Consider the following 17,068-nt stretch of genomic DNA (forward strand, 5'->3'; position numbering starts at 1 on the left):
AAAGATTAAGCAGACTAGAACCCTTCAGCCTGGAAGATAAATGACCTTTATGATATCTATAAAGTCATGATAATGCAGAGGTAAATAAGGATGATTATTCACTGCTTCTCAGTATAAGGACAAAGGGGCATCAAATGAATCATAAAAGCAACAGGCTCAAAGCAAACAAAAGGAGTCACCTTCTTATATAATCCATAGCTCAGGTGTGGAATCCCTTACTGCTGGAAGCTGCGCGTGCCATAAGCTTTCTCAGGGGTTCAAAAAGAAATTCAGACACATTCATACAAAAAAGATCCTTCAAGATTTATCAAACAAAACAAGTCTGAGTCTCAGACTGAAGAAGCATTGCAGTGTGGTTTTGTCTCTTTCTTACGCTCGATCCCATGCATCCCTTCTTAGTCACCATCAAAGACATGGTACAGAATAAAGGAGACGTCCACCCTGGCCTGGACCAGGCATTCTTATGTTAAACCATTATTCCACAACATTAGAAGTGGGATGATACACACATTCAGCAAGTTTTCCTGTGTACCATGGATCTGTGCTTCCTATACAGTTAGGTCATCTGTATCTCAGTTTTGTATATGTTTGCTCTTAAAAGATATCAGCCTTCCCTAAGGAGTCTTGATCCTTGAGCTACAAATCTAGCCTATACCTTTCTGACCTTTGAATGATATTCCTGAGCTCCTGGTGCAATTCTTGATCAAAACAAGGGAAGAACTCCTTTCAGCTTCAAATTCTCAACAGGTCAGTTGTGAGTGGAGAAACCAATACTCCATCCATTTCCTCTAACCAGCTACTGTCAGTGTTGTACATGCCATTCCATAGCAAACTCTTGGGAAAAAAATAGTCAATAGCTAGCTGCAAATATACTCCTTGTATTGTCTAAATGTATCTTACACTTGGCATAATCTAGATTTGGCCCAGAAGAAGGATTAAAAAATCTTAACGTATGCATTCCTGATGATGATAAGAGGGCCATTTTCATCATTCCGAGCTTCTGTGCAGGAACTCATGCTCTTGGTCATGTGCTACTGTAGTTTTTCATCAGAAAAATGACATAAGTCCAAGGGTGTGCACTTAAATAGAGAAATGTACTGAATGTGTAGGGAGGATGGCAAGCTGCATTCTGCAATTATGAATTGCTACAAGCATCATTTCTTTCTCTTTCCATTCAGCACCGTATGAAGTCATGGTATGGACTCAGAGTGATAAAGTGCAAAAAACATGTATTACTTCTCATCCTTATAGCCAATTTGAAGAGTATGGACTAGGTGGGTGGACTGTAAAATGAGTGAAAAGCTGGCAAGAGTGTTGGGCTCAAATAATAATATTCAGTGGTTCAAAATCTAGCTAGCAGCTGATTACTGTCAGCATTCCTCAGGGTTGAGTACTGAGCCCAACTGTTCAACATCTCCACTTGTGACCTGAGCGATGTGACAGAATTCAGCTTTGTGGATAATGCCAAACCAAGGGTAAGTGGTTGACAAGGCAGAGGGGAGACCTGCATGCAGAGACACCTCAACAACTGGAGAAACAGGCTCCAAAAATCCTCCTGAATTTCAACAAAGACAAATGCAGTCTTTCACCTGGGATTGAACAATCCTGTGAGGCAGCACAGGCTGAGAACTGACCAGTCAGGAGGAAGTTTTGCAGAGAAGGAGCTGGGGGTGCTGGTGGTTAACAGGTTGAACATGAGCAGCAGTGCACTCCTGCAGCAAGGCAGGCCCACCCCACACTGGGCCAAGTCAGAAAGAGTGTAACCAGCAGGTCGAGGGAAATGATGCTTCTCCTATGTGCAGCTCTTTTAAGACCCCAGCTGGAGGACTGGGAAGAGAAACACCAACACACTGGAGCAAGTCTGGGGACAGAGCACTAGGACACTAAGGGGCTGGCGCACATGATGTGCAAGGAGAGGCTGAGGGTTTGTTCAGGCTGAAGAAGAGCTGGCTTCAGGGTGGCCAGGGGACCAATTGCCTTCTTCAGCTATCTTCTGGGGTTTATAGATGAGACAGAATTGTTGGAGGTGCACAGCAAAAGGACAGGAGGCAATGTTCACAAGTCACAATGAGGGAAATTCCAACCATGAGGTAAAAAGATCACAATCATGGTGTTTACATGCTGGCTCAGGCTGCCCAGTGTGTTTTCAGAACCTCCGTCCTTGGAAATATTTGAAATGTGACTGCACAGAGACTGACCAACCTAATCTGAGTTTGAAGTTAGCCCTGCTTGGAGCAAGGTGTTGAATTAGCCTTACAGTACCTTGCTGTCCTGGGATGCAAAGGGATGCTGGGCATTTCTCCAGCACATTCAAAGAGAATTGGGTGCACCTGTTCGTGTGTGCTGAACGGGTTGGTGTGGGCCTGCTTATGCAGCTGTTCAGAGCATCTGGAAGGACTGTCTCCTCAAGGTCTCTCTTGATGTCTACCAAGCCCCACAGAATGTAATACCTCCCAGCTGGCAGGCCCGTGTATTCTCCATAACACTATTTGTCCTGCAAGGAGGGAAATTACTATATGGCTGTTGGCATTTTAAAGATGTAAGGGGAGTTTCCCTCTCACTTGTGGATATTTATAGCTGGAACACTACCTAGGGAGAGACTTAAAGTGTTACTTTAATGTTTTATCGTCTGTGAAATCTTTTTCATGTATTTATTTTTCTGTAGTTATTCTAGTAGATAAAAATACCTTATTTTGCCCTTTTTCTGTTTTGAGGTTTCTTTTAATGATTATTCTTTCACGTCTGGGTAGAAACCAGCAATTCTTACCTTTCATTCAGGAGACTAGGAAGGGTCCATCTTGGGTAAACACATATTTATTCATACTTAATAGAGCAAAATTACTCCCACCAGAGCTATCAGTCTATCAGCTAAGTATGTAATTAAGCTTTTTTAAAGCATATTATGTACTCGGCAGACCAGAATGACAATACAGAAGTTACACTAGTCTATCTGGTAAATAGGCAATTATGCCTTTTATTCAAATTTTTATTTACCATTTAAGAGACTCATTCGAGCCTGTTAAATTTTCTACAGACAGTACTTTTGTTCATCTTTGTATGTAACAACATTTCATTTATTCAACTGAATTGAACATATATTTTGAGTTGCTAGTGGGGTATGCATGAAGAAATATATGTTATCCAACATGTCATGAAAGTCTTAGTCATATAAAAACATGGCATCTAGGGTGCATCACTTACCTTCTGCCTGTCGCTGCCTCTCTTGGGGCTTCTCTAAGCTTCCCAAATCCCTACTATGAAGCATATATCAGCATTTTGAGAGTTACAAAAATCTGCCACAAAAATAATTTGCCTTAAAATGAGAATGATATATAAATATAGGGTATTCCTGTCCTGACTAATGACAGGATAAACATGCAATACAGCTAATAGTAGCTGGATGTGGAAACCTTACACCATACGGGAAGAAACATCCCAGCTTTTCCACTGAGCTTTTCCATTTGTTTTCAGGACCACTTCATGGAAGCTTTTATGAATTAAGCTCATCCTTATTTAGCAAATACTCACACACATGTTTTCTTCCTTTGAAGTGACCCAACATTAAGGATGGGTTTGAGTGCCCTGCTTTAAGTAGGTTCTCAGTTTATATCAATTTTGAAAGCATCAACACTGAAGAGTGATCTCTTCTAAATAATTTCTGGAGAATTCTAAAATGTTTTTATTATACATTTATGTGTTACGTATGCAATTTAAAATGCCTTAAAATGCCACTTAAATAGTGTAATTTTAAAAAAAATATGCAGGACTACCATTGTAAACAGATTGGTCCATAAGCAGTGATCTGCAAAAGTAAACAATCTCTAAAAGTTGCAACTTTTAGGTGTTGATGTTTTTAAGCACAAGCTTAACTTTACCAAACAGGTAGATCCTTACTAGTGGAAGTAATGATACCATTCCTAAAAATGTAAAAAATTACGCTTTTTCATCTTTTCAGTTTTGTACAGAAGAGTATGCCCAAATTTATGAATGCCCAAATTAATCATATCCTAGATATCTGTAAATGGCTTACAACAAACAATTAGACAAGTCATTTACTGTCAGAAGGAAGAAAAGCAGTTATTTTTGACAAACAAGTAAAATACCATTGTAGATTTTTAATATTGCCCTCTCTCAGCATAACTAACTGTGTTTTTACAGGGATTTTTTAAAGGCTTTTGTGGAACACAGAATTTAGGCAAGAAGCATTTTTGAAACTAGGAGAATGGTGGTGGTGGTCTTTGTTGTAGAATTTGAAGAACAGACTGAGCAGGAATCCCTGGGCTCAAAGTAATGTGTCTTTTTTCTTTACTCCATAGAGAGAATGGCAATAAAAAAGCAGCTCTTGTAGTAAACAGACCTTTAAAATCCAAGCCTATTAAAATGCGTAAAATAACCTCTGTTCTGGAAAATGTGGATGATGCTGAGTCTCTTTCTTCCTCTAAGTAACAAATGGCCTTGGATATATTCAACTGCATTACAGCCTTCAGACGTGGATGCTACCATGAACTATGCATTCATTTGCACAGCATATTAGTAAAGACTTCTTTGATCCTGGTATAATAATGGAACAAACAATAAGAAATGTTTTAAAAGCCTCATTTTTACATTCTCTGTTGGCAAGTGACCAAGATTTTTCATCTCTGAATTTTGGTTATGATGTTTCTTACTATAGCACAAGTTCATCAGCAATCTTTGTGTTATCAAAAAAAAAATCTATGCAAGAAGTGTTATACATTTAAATTTATTATTGATTTATTATACCTATAGAATTTGAACCATAAGATGTAACTTACCTTCTCTTGCAGATACTGTTGATGGTTTTCAATGTATCTCACAAAACAATAGTGAACTAAGCACTCTGTGGGTAGCTGTTATTGCCCAATTTAATTTATGGTTTGATAAACAATACAAAGGTTAGGGAGCTCACAAAGAAAATGCTTGCCACTTCTGAGAATAACTCCCATTTTTTGCTTTCAGCCCTCTGTTCCTGTTATTCTTGCTGTTTCTCATTGTGGCTTCCAAAAAGTAATTGGGATTTGATCCTGTGGTTCAGTACTTCCCAGTTTATGAGTTTGTGTTTATGTTTTCCTGCAGTTTGCACCTTCTACAAGCTTTGTGCATAAGTAACATGAGCCAGATCCTTATTTGCTGTAGACTGGTGTAACTGCTCAGATTTCAGTGTCTCTATGGCAGTTTGCAACAGCAGAGGCTCTAGTCCCGAATTCCAAACATAAATGGCATGTTTCAAATATCTTTCATTAATTTAGTGGGGTTATTTAATATGAATGCTACAGCAGAATTTACCTAATCCTCAGAATACTGCTTTTTTAAATGAGTATTTTCCATTTTTTTATTATCCCAGGTGCCATCATGCCCTGTAAGCAACTTTCTCAAACAGGAGTTAGAATATCACTGTTTCCTGAAGAGGTCACTCCTTGACTGTTTGTCACATGGACACAGCTATTACTGACCAATAGTATTGCCTTTAGGAAGCCAAAACAGTATTTCTTTTGAGAGTTATGGTTATGAACACATATGTATTATATGTGCCAACTTCTTTGTTAATGTTTTAGTAAAACTGCATGTGGCCAGCTGGTGTAATACAATGGTTATAATTAAGATGTCAAGTTTTTTTATAGGTAGAAATATTTTCTGTTCTGAATAGAGAAAATACCAATCACTGTGTGATAACTGTCTGCAAATCCTAATTTTCATTGACCATCACTTTATTGTAACTAATGACATGTAAACTCATGCATAGGCTGTGAAACACCTTTGAGATTACTTGTATTTATTTGAGATTACTTGTATTGCTAGTTTTTATTTTTATCAGTGTTGCACTGCTAGCTGAGTATACAACCACAAGTAAGAGACCTTTGGAGAAGATTTTCAGGAGAGGAATTGATTAAAAATGACCTTTCATAGCTTCAGCTTTCCAGCTGCTTTCCCTGAAGTGATCCTCACTGGTCGTCAACCAGTTACAATAATTACCTCTGATCACTGTAAACAGGTGAATGGAATTTCAAACTTGTGCCTTATCACAGGAATGTCTGGCAGGAAGAGAAATAATGAATACAATGTAGTAGGCTCTTAGACAGACAGGGACTCCAGATAGAACAAAGGAAATGGAAGGGATATGCTCATTATGTATGTTGTGCCTTGCATAGACATCTGGCCCAATTTTGCTCTCAGAAAATCACCCAACCAGAAAATTTTTTAAAAAACAGGAAGCAATGGTTGAAGCAGTTTCCCAGTCCTCCTCACCAGGCGATCCTGCCGATTCCCAAACTAGAACAAGAGAAGGGGATACTAGGAGCAGAATGGGAGCATGGGTGCATAACGAGGTGGCTTCTTTTGGAGGAAGTTGTCGTGTAAAGTGTTTGCGGGACAGAGCTCAGTTACAGCTGTCCATATTGACATAATGCCATGGGTTTTTGCAGGAATTGCTCCGAGCTGGTAGGAGAGTCTAGGCAGCTCTCCTATAAGTGAATTACATGATTGCATTGGTGTGTTCTTAGCAAAATCCCATACCTATCAAATTTGGCACATGGACAAACTAGGTGCTGAAGACCTGCAGAGACACATTTTTCCAACAGAACAGATTTTTAGCCACTCAGCATCAATACGTGGACACAGAGTTTCCCTACGTCCCTTCCTCCTCCATCGCCCACCTTCCTGGGACCCTAAATAAGTCTGCACAGAGTGCTGCTTTCATGACATGGTGAGGACAAAGTCCTGTGCTGCAACAGTTTTGATAAGCTGACCCATTCTGGTGTCTAAATAGGAGCTTCAGAAAGAATGTCCCTACAGGTAAAGGCTGAAGTACTTGATAAAATGTTGCCCCTACTTCATCCAGTGCACGTGGATTAATACAGGAGGGAAGAGCTTGCTTTTTCCCTACCTTTTATAAAAAATAGTTACTAATTGTATATTGAGTAATCCATTGTGTGATCCATTATAACAGAATAATTCTGAATAGATGCAATTAAATCTAAATGTACATGAAGATGCCTTCTCTTCTGATTAAGATAGTAATCTCTGGGCTTGATTCCTACAATACATTTTACCAAGTCTTTCATTAGTTTGAAAAGATAATTCTTTCAGTTCCAAAATGGAATGTATATGGCTTGATTATAACGCGGCCCCCCCCCCCGCCCCTTATGATTATACGCCTGTGCTGTTCCAGCCCTTTGCTTTTCAGTTCCACATCTTATGTCACCACACGATGAACTCTGCTGAATACAATTAACAGCTGTTGTGCTGCTGGCAAGGATGACATTGCATGCAAGCTGCTTCCCAATTCAAAAGAAAAACCTTAAAAAAATGTTAAGAGATTGAAAACTTCCACCCCCAAAGTTAAGGCATTCCATGAAAAGTGGGCCATTGCTTGAAAATGGATCACCTGAACTGTTATGGCAGCTGGCCATGAAATCTCCAGAAAATGTTTTCCTCTCAAAAATTATTCCTTAAATGAAAGCCTATGAGCCTTGATCTCTGTAGGAGAGAGCAGGACCTCCAAAGACCCAAGTGTCTGGGAATAATAAAGAAGGTGTATTTGTCACTTGTTAGACATGTTGTTATTAATGGCATTTTTTTATTTGTGTTAACAGCTCCTTGATTCTAGGAAGTCCTTCTTATGGCAAGAACTCATTGTGAGATGTCTGTGGGGCATTTCTCAGAAGAGTGAGCTTTAATCTTCCAGTTATTAGTCCTTGGCACTTACTTCTGAAACCCTGTGCTTTTTCTCTGTCTCTAGCCCCAGGACTTGAAGACAGTCAGATCTCAGGGTTTGAGGAGGAAGCCTTTGGCTGCCTCATGTAAGGGCCACAACACAGTGCCACTACGGAAGAGCATGGGGAGAGACTTTGACAACTGCACTTTCCTCCTCTCAATCCACTGCCTCCTATGGACATTACCTCCTAGCCTTAGCCAGAAGCACTGGTTCTCCATGACAAGCATCTTGTCCTCCTCTTGTACCCAAAGGCCAGACTGCCAAGCACCAGAACAAACAGCTCTGGGGTTTCCTGCTGTCTGCTACAGAGGAGACTTACCACTACTTACTCTTCTGAAATCCTGCTGTAATGTTCTGTGAGGACTGGAAGTGAGGGGTAAGGCTTGAGGTTACCCACCGTCTAGCTAACAGAACATTAAGAAGATAGCATTAGGCTGTGTCCCTTGTCCTCTTTCTGCAACATCCAACCACTCTTCAGCTATAATATGGGTGATATGTATGATTTCTGCACTGCACTTCAGTTTCCTTCCTCCAGCTTCACTAAACTTCCAAATGACTAGGTATTTTTGTATGCTTGTTTATCAGAACTCAGGCTCATTGCCTATTTACATATATATGTGTGTGTGTGTGTGTGTGTATGTATGTAAAAATATTTTTATATACACATATATAGAATATATATATACATGTATGTGTACATTTAGCGTATTACCAGGAAGAAGAACAAGTTTATATCTTTTATATGGGGTTACACAATCTCTGCATTTTGAACCAGAGCAGAGCCATAGTTCTTGAAGCAGCTTTTTTCATTTATGTGTGTGGCCAGAGTGTGATGGCAAGGTATGGCCAGTTTTATCTTAACTTTCTCACCAGAACCTGTTGAGGAAACCAGTCTACCTAATATTTCTAGTGCTGTATTCAGGATAAGAATCCTCCTCCCTTGAAGAAGGAGCTCAGGATCATTCAGATTCAAATCTTGATTCCGTCACTGACTTCTCAGTGGATTCGAAAAGCCATGTAGTCTCTCTACCTTATTTCCTTACAGACCAGGGAGCAGAACACCACTGTAAGAATATTGACAATATTTTTATTCTAATATCCTCTACTTCATGGGGGTCGCTACAAAGATGCTTGCACAGAGCATTGAAAATAGGAGACACAAGTTGTTCAGCTGAGCTTTTTTGGGAAGCTGAAAAACATCTAGCAATTGTGAGGATATGTTTTTTTCCCCACAGTTTATTAATACAAATCACTTGTTTCTATTGCCAGTTCTAGTGAACTAGCAAGCTGCCAAGGTGCTAATGAGCATACAGTCTGAATAGCAATTCCAGTGCCACTGGCCATGATGATTAGGAACATTGCTGAACATAGAAGATGCTGTCTTGACCCTTCTCTCTGCCTCCAACTTGAATGCGTTCTACCCTGCTCTGAAACATTTGTCTTCTTCTTTAACTGAAAATTTTAGAACATTTTGGTTTGTTTTTCAATGCTGCCACTTCTGAAAGCATCCTTATGTAGGAGAAATAGCCAAACATTTGCTTCCACATCCTGCAGTTGCTCAAGGAAGAACAACTGCATGATGACTAGAGCAATTCTAATCCTGAAGTTAATAAAAGTGGCCACCCTCAGACATGTGGCTTTGAGCCTTTTCATAGTTGTAGAACTGTGATTATGGGAGTTGGGTTTCTTTCTCTTCCCCATCTCACCAACTCCTCATCTACCTCTGCTGTCCTTCATATCAATTTATATAAGAATTTGAGGTGTAGACATACAGGCCAGAAGAATTTTGAAAGGCAAGGCACTGAGTCCAGCTAACAGGGACTGGGTTCTTTCTTGTATGAGAGTTTAATAAAATAATGCTATCAAATACCACTCTCCTGTTTCAATCCATGGAAACAGGATACTGAAGGGAATGACCAGGACCCATCAGCATAGGATATCTGCTGTGCTAGCAACGTTCCACCACCATTTCCATGAGCAGCATGTCAGACTGCTGTCCTTTCAGATGGGCTATGTCTGGATTCCCTTAGGCTCCAAGAGGAAAAGCTAAGCTTTTCCCAGTGCAATGGTTCCTCCTGTCAAGCCATACAATGTTGACAAGCACTGGGAGCCACATACCTTTTGTTGCAACCACGAGGATTAAGAGGATGTTATACAAAAGATGGCCTTTTAAAAATAGTAAATAGCTATCTTTGCACAAGCAAATATGTAAGAACATAGCACTACAGAAGACGACTTGTTTCAACCCACATAACTGTAGGCCAGGGACTAAAGGATCAGAAGAATAACTATTTCCTCCCTCCTAAATACAAGAAGCTGCAATTCCTACCGAGTGTGCTCCTCTTCATTTGCCACCAGTCTTAGCTGGACTCTGCTACTTGCTAGTTCATCTTTATTCAAGTAAATAAGTGTATTCATTTGTAATCCAGTTTACCAGCAGACTGAAATGATTAATCTATAGTCTGGTGTTTGTTTCTATAAAACATTTTCCTATATAGATCTGTTTAGCAAAGAAGAAAAGTAAATTTAGCAATATTTTTCACAAAGTTCTCTGAAGGTCACAAATACCAGCGAAGCATCAGCAATTACAACGGACACTGATATGGGAAGTTGAGGCTACTCACCCTATGTGCTGGATGCTGCAGGAAAAGGTGACATTTGGCTGTTTGCACTGTGTATTTCTTAGGAAAAATAATTTCAAGAGATTCATTATACAAGGGGGGGGGGGGATCCCCAAACCTGCTCTTATCATAGGTGCTAAATAACACAGACAAACTGAGATCATACATGATGTGTTGGGAAAGCACAAGATAGAGCAGACTTGATAAGAGAAAATGTACCATACCAGACAGAGCTGTTCTCCGGACTCTGATGCATCCTTCACCAGCTACTGCTGATCCCATGAAACTTTCATCTACCTATCCCCAACATAAGCTTTTAAAATCCTACTCAGCACTGAATGGTGGAGGCATCATGACTGTGCTCTGAATGATTCTGTTTAAAACTAAAAAAGCATTCTGTTTGGAGCAGAAACTTGAAGTTCACCAAGTTCATTGTTTCTTAAGTGGGGGTATTCATCTGCTTCTCGCAAATAGTTCTTTAATGTTAGCCTCTGCCATGTGTTCAGAGGTCTTGCTTTGTTTGCATTGAATGTGACAGAGGCCAACACTTCCTATGAAGCTTACAGCACAATAATATATACTTCTAAGCAATCAACTTTATTAAAAAGATAATATTTAGTATTTTCTAAATATTTTCTACAAGTATTTTATAGAATTTAAAAATTCCAGGCCACACCATCTTAGGTGTGGCATCTCTGAATCAACATGTGAGAGAGAACTTTAAGTCATATTCATGGTTCCCTGAATCCTGGGCTGCTGGATTTTTCCTAAGGCACAAAACTAAGTATTAGAATAATGCTAAATCTTGGCTGCTGGTAATAGCCCCTGACAAACTATGAGGATTTATTGCTTTCTGAGTTATATCACTTGCTGTGGCACTGAGATAATTTCGTACAGAGCTCTCCATACTATTTCAATGCTTTCCAACATAATTGAAGGTTTGGCTGATCATTTAAAATACTCTGTAGAAGGAATGTGAAAAATAAGTGACCAGGACGTCGATACCACATTTTAACATGGTAATCTCCAGCTTGTTGCTCATCCCCTTGCATACCTTCCTCACTGTCATTCTAAAAAAGGATGCTTTTCACAAAAACTTACCATTGTCCCCTAAAACCATGTGCAGGACAAAATTTTCAAAATAACCCCCAGAAATTTAAAAGAAAAAAAAAAACCAAACGATTATTGGTCAGATGATAAGCTAGCTCTCCTACTACCTTTTACTTTGATATTTAACTCACTCACTTAAGCCATGGATTTCATGAGTGTTTAATGAGATTTCATGGATGTCATGAATGTTTAATGGCTAATGCTTAGTTTCAAAAGGAAATAAAAATCTAGTTTTGATTAAGTTATTATATTTCTGATTTTGATCCAGTCAAATCATACATCCTCAAAAGCAATATAGGTATTTAAGAAAGACTGTTAAATTACTTAGATTCTGAATTCTTATACTGAATTACAAAAAAAAAAAAAGATTGTTTGGGAGGGAGGGGGTTTGGAAGAGAAAAAACACCAATGCTAGCACCTAAACCCAAGACTTCTGTGGTTACTGAATTTCCCCTAGATGTTGTTACTGTTTGCTAAGCTTCATCAAGCACTACTGATTAGTTTATTAAAGAAATGTAAGCATACAAGTGCCTGTATTTTTAAATAGTGTTTATCAAGTCTGAATGAAATTCAGCCTTTCAGCAGATCCCTACTGTCAGCATAGGTTTATAAATCACTGTCTGGTGCTCTACCAGAAAGGATACAGCGTTTTTGAGACACTCCTTGCTCTTAATAGAAATAATGTAAAAGGTGTTCCACTATTTCCCTTCCTGTAGGCATATGCATGAAGATGGTATGAACAGGGAAATTTCTGACTTGCAAATAATTAAAAAACATCTATCTATCTTCTTTGCTGCCTTGAGCTTTTCTGTAGGCAAAATGTAGGTAAAGATTTCACTAGCTTTTATGCAATTTTACAAAAATAATGTATTTCTACCTGCAGAATTATTCTATTCTGTAGAATATAACCACTACACTGCAGAGATTACATCTACCTTAACAAAGCAGATATAACCGAAGGGGCCATAAGACATGTTGTTTGCTGCCTAGGAATAATGGCATTCCTGCATTGCTTTTTGTGAGCTTTACACAGCAACAGGCAGGAGTGTTGAGTACATTTCCTCATGTGACAGAGACCGGCAGTCTGTGCAGAGAAGAACAAGACTGTCTTGTAGCCTTCTAGGAGCTCTGCGATAAATTCTCCAGTGTCAAAGATACAAGCAGCAATCAGAAACCCTGAAGGAGATAATAAAGTGGCTTGTGTGGAGATAAGTAGCAATGTAATCATAGACAACATTTTTGAAAAAGAAAGCAAGCATGTATGTTTTTGTGTTATAGTCATTAATAGTGTACATGTAACTATATGCCAATACTACAATAGACCTAATGCGTGCTAATGGAGTGGTCAGGAAAAGACATGGCACTGTCTCAAAGGACAGCAGAGTCTGATATTGAAAATCCATTTTAAATATTGCATTTAGCATTCAGGTCATCCTCAGAAAAAGGTTTAGCAGAAAGAGCATCCCAAAGTGGCAATGAAACTGATTAGAAGTGCAAAAAGATTTCCGTTTAAAGGAGGAGAAAAGATTAAGTCTTTTTGACTAGTGGCAAGATAAGTAAAAGGAGACAGAAGTGAATAAGAAATTAAACGCCCGGTCCGGCTAAGAGTGGAGTCATTGCAAAGCCTTTCATTAACCTCAGAGGTTGGAGTGTGCCCTCTGTCAACTAATCCTGGTTGTTCTTCCATGGTGTAGGAAAAGAAAAGATTCTGAATGAAATGTACAATGAAATTATATTTGCCATCTGAAGTACAGTCTATGTGTTGTACTCCCTACCACTGGACATTGACAGAAGGAACCTACAGGAAAACAAGGGTGACAGTTACACTTCTGCCAGGTACCAGAGCAGACACAGGCACCGCTCCTGACTGAGAACCACGAACCTGAATCTTGCAGAGCCAGGAGGAGAAGGCAGGGCTCAGGGGTGGCTAACACCCAGAAAGAAGATGAGACTATCCCTTCATGCCATTACAGGATAAGATGGGACAGAGCTAAACAGACATCTTCCCAGCTGCCCCTCTTTCCAGAACCAGGCATTTGCCCAACTCCACAGCTCCCCTGCTGCTGCAGAGTGTGCCCAGGCTCTTTTGGAGAAGCTCAGAAGTTGGTCGGCTTGTCATGTACTTGAAAACATGTAGATTTATCATTCCTCATGTTGAGCCAGTTAGCAGCTTGAGTTCAACAAGAGACATCTTTCGTGTGTATATAAGATATCCTGTTAATTGTTTTGAAGTGATTTCTCTAGAGGTAGTCTAGAGGTAAAGCAGTTTAAATGCTTGTCCTAAGCATGTGCCTTTCTATTAAGTTTCCTCTAGTGCTCTATGTGTGATAATTACTGTTTCTAAACTGCTAATTAAGCTTCTGGAGACAGAGATGCCCGATTATAGTGAGTTTTAAAACACTAGTGCACTGGGAGTGGGATTTTCTCTTGAACTGTGCCTGAAGATTAGCACTTCAGGGCTTGTGCACTTAATGTTGTCGATCCTGCATGCTTGTCAAAACCATCTTTCAAAAAACATTTCTGGTAAGAGATGATTTTGTCATCATGTGGTGCTGATATGGAGTTTTATAAGGAGTATTGTTGTGGCTAGGACCTTAGCTCTAATCTTTTGTTTTTCTTTGCTATGAATTAGTCTTCCTTTAAAATCTCTTTATGAGAACACAAAATAGGTTTTGGTCCCGGAAGGCCCTCACCTCACCCCAGCACAACCAGATGATACCACCCTGACATTGTTCTCCCTCTTCTCAGCCTTCTACAAATGTCCTCCATGATACTGGGAGGAGTGGAAAGATTAGGAGACAAGTTAAGCACGCCTTCTTCCAGCAGATTCCTTCATTTTCAGAGGGGACAGTAGAGCTGGAATGACGAGCAGGCCCAGGGCTATGCTTGCTCTTCTGGGTGCCCTTCTCACCCAGGCAGCCCCTCAACCTGCCCGTGACAACCCATTAACAGGAGCAGCACCACACCGCCCCGGGCTCTCTTAGCCTGGTTTACTCGCAGGGATGGGTTAAAGGCTGATAGCACAAGGCCAGAGGATGTTTTGTGATTTTCCCCACCCCACCCCCCTTACAAGAAAAAGAAAAATCCACAGGAGGAAGCTGGTAAAACTTTGGATTGAAAGTTTCTCACTGATTATTTTCAACATTAATTTGCAGATATATTTCCCTTTGACAGACAGACCTTTCAATCGTTTGTCCAAAGGACAGTACTTGGGAAGTAATAATTAGGGCTGGGGAGTGTTAGAGAGGTTCAAAGGACTTGTCGCCTGCTGGCAGGAAAAAGTAACAGCTACAGAAGGTCCATAATGTTGTTAAGTGCAAATCAGTACTGATGCCAAGCATGCTACACTGGCTTACAACTACTTAGCAATTTTACCCAAAATTTTTGGGAAATACTGAAATGTGACTTGCCGAGAGAGCTATGACGGGGAGGGCACTGCAAGGGAAGGAATCAACAACAAAAATGGAAGAACAGAAAATAAATACCAACAAAAGGCTTTTCTAAGACAGACTGGCATGGTGATCAAAGATGATGAATTAAAACAAAAACCTGGAGATGTCAGTTTCTGCAAGTTATCTACCAGATGCAAGTCTCCTTTATCTGATAAATTCTTTTCCATTACTACCAATGCTACCTATTGGCAAAACCTTTTTATTTTTTCAAGCTTTTGTTCAGGGACAAACTGTGGCCTGCAACCACATGAACAGAGAGGGAGCAGATGCAATTCCCTTGAAATCGTTAACCCACCTGGTCCTAGTTTTACTCTCAGCAGCTAACATATAACTGAAATTTCCTTTTATACACTTAATTCAGGCTGCTGCATAAACTAAGGGATACACACTGCAGGGTAGTTAAAAACACGAGAGGTTGTTTTTCTTTGTTGACAGCCAGGTTCTGGCATACACTTGAAAAAAACATTCAGCTGTGCATTGATAAAACAACCAGCTTTCAAGTGATTTGGCTTGGTGGTTTGGGGTTTTGTTGTTGTCGTCGGGTGTAGAATAGCTAAATCCTTTAAAAAGAATTTCGTTCTGTGTTTCTGTGTCAGCCTTCCTCTCTAAACTGGCAGCGGCAGGAAGTCCTTTATGAGCAGAAACACCTGTGGATGTTTCTCATTTTTGTGCACATACTTCAACTTTTCAAAGGGCATTCCTCGACCTGCAGCTCTTCTCGCAAAGTCAGGGCTAACCCTTGCGTTCTGTGAGACCACGGGGGTAAACGTTTGGTCTCCGGGCCCCGTCCGCGGCACCCCACCTTCACCAGAGCGCGCCCCGTCCCACGCACCGATTCCGCTCTCGTGCTTGCAAACCCGTCGCGATTTTAATCCCAGTGTACAAACAATCGCGGGTTTAATCCCAGCAGAAAACCCCTCGAGCGCAGCCTTCGACCGGGGCAGCGGGAGGAAGACGGCCGCAGCCTTTCACGCCCCCTCGGGGCTCCCCCCGCGGGCCCGGCCGAGGGCGGCGGGAGGCGGGGAAGCGTGAGGGCCCGTGCCGCGACGGGGCGGCCCCGCCGCGCCGCCGCCACCCAGGGCGCCGCCGGGCCAGCCCGGGGGCGGCCCCCGGCGCGGCGGGGGGCAGCGGGCCCGGCCCGGGCCGGCCCCGACGGCGCCGCCCGCCACCGCCACCCTCCCCACCCCACCCCGGCCCGCCACCGCCCCCGGCCCGCCTCCGCGCCGCGCCGCGACGGGGCGGTCGGCGGCTCCGCGCCCGCCGCAGGCATGGAGGCAGCGGGGCGGCGCGGCCCGGCCGAGGGGCGCCTCGCCCGGGGGGTGCTGCTCCCCTCCTTCCTCCTCCTCCTCCTCCTGGCAGGTCAGCGGGGCCGGGCGCGTGCGTGGGGCAGGGGGGAGGCGCGAAGCCGCAGGCAGCGGGTGCGAGCCGGGCCGGGGCCCGGCGGCGGGGCCCGGCGGTGGCCCCCGCCGGCAGCCGCCGGCCGCGGGTAGCGGGGCCCGGCGGTTTCAAGCGGAGGCGGAGGCGGGGGCTTTTCCTCGTTGTCGGCGGCTGAATTGGCAGCCGGAGTCGGAAGAGGCTCGCCGGGGTGTCCCAGCGGACCTCTCGGGCAGGGTGTGCTGCGCGGCGGTCCTTCCCGGGCTGCAGGGCGGTCAGACCCGCGCCCTTCGGGAGCGACGCCATGAGGTGCCCCGGCCCCGCGCCCTGGGGCAGGGCGAGGGCTCCCCCCGGTTCCGCCGCCTTGGGGGAGCGAGCGGGAGCGGCAGCTGCCCTCACGTCTGGTCGGGTCTCTGTGCCTGGTGGGCGCGCCAGGGGCGCAGCCGGAGACGCCAGCGCGCCTGCCAGAAACGGGTAACGGCGCGAAAGCCTGAAGCTGCGGGCGTGGGGAGTCGCTCCTGCAAGGGTAACGGTGCAGAAGCCTTGGCACGGGGGGGGTCCCACACGCGGGCACGGCCGTCGCTGCTCCTGCTCAGCAGGGCCCATGCCAGTCGCTGGCCTCCTCCCTCCTTCTGGAGGTTGCCGTTGCTCCGGCTGCCCGCATTCGCCTGTTGCGGGGGCCGGTCTTCAGACTGATGGGCCAGTTGTTGCGCTTTTTCGTGCATGTGCGTTTCTTTAGTACAGGGGTAATTGCGCAGGTTTAGGGCGCAGCTGCATGA

At 42.8% G+C, this 17,068-nt stretch overlaps 1 protein-coding gene across 2 annotated transcripts in view; it reads left to right on the plus strand.

The window, feature by feature from the left end:
* The first annotated feature begins 16,123 nt into the window (after nucleotides 1-16,123).
* CYYR1 (cysteine and tyrosine rich 1) overlaps nucleotides 16,124-17,068 on the plus strand; it is a 60,541-nt gene continuing 59,596 nt past the window's right edge. Inside the window, exon 1 of one of the 2 annotated variants that reach the window (XM_075034732.1) lies at nucleotides 16,124-16,274. In XM_075034732.1, the coding sequence (XP_074890833.1) occupies nucleotides 16,184-16,274 (91 nt within the window). In that variant the 5' untranslated portion in view covers nucleotides 16,124-16,183. The remainder of the gene's footprint in view (nucleotides 16,275-17,068) is intronic. The other variant, XM_075034731.1, reaches the window with a different exon arrangement.

The sequence above is a fragment of the Buteo buteo genome, chromosome 8 (genome assembly GCF_964188355.1).
Source record: "Buteo buteo chromosome 8, bButBut1.hap1.1, whole genome shotgun sequence".
In the NCBI taxonomy this organism is placed as follows: Eukaryota; Metazoa; Chordata; class Aves; order Accipitriformes; family Accipitridae; genus Buteo; species Buteo buteo.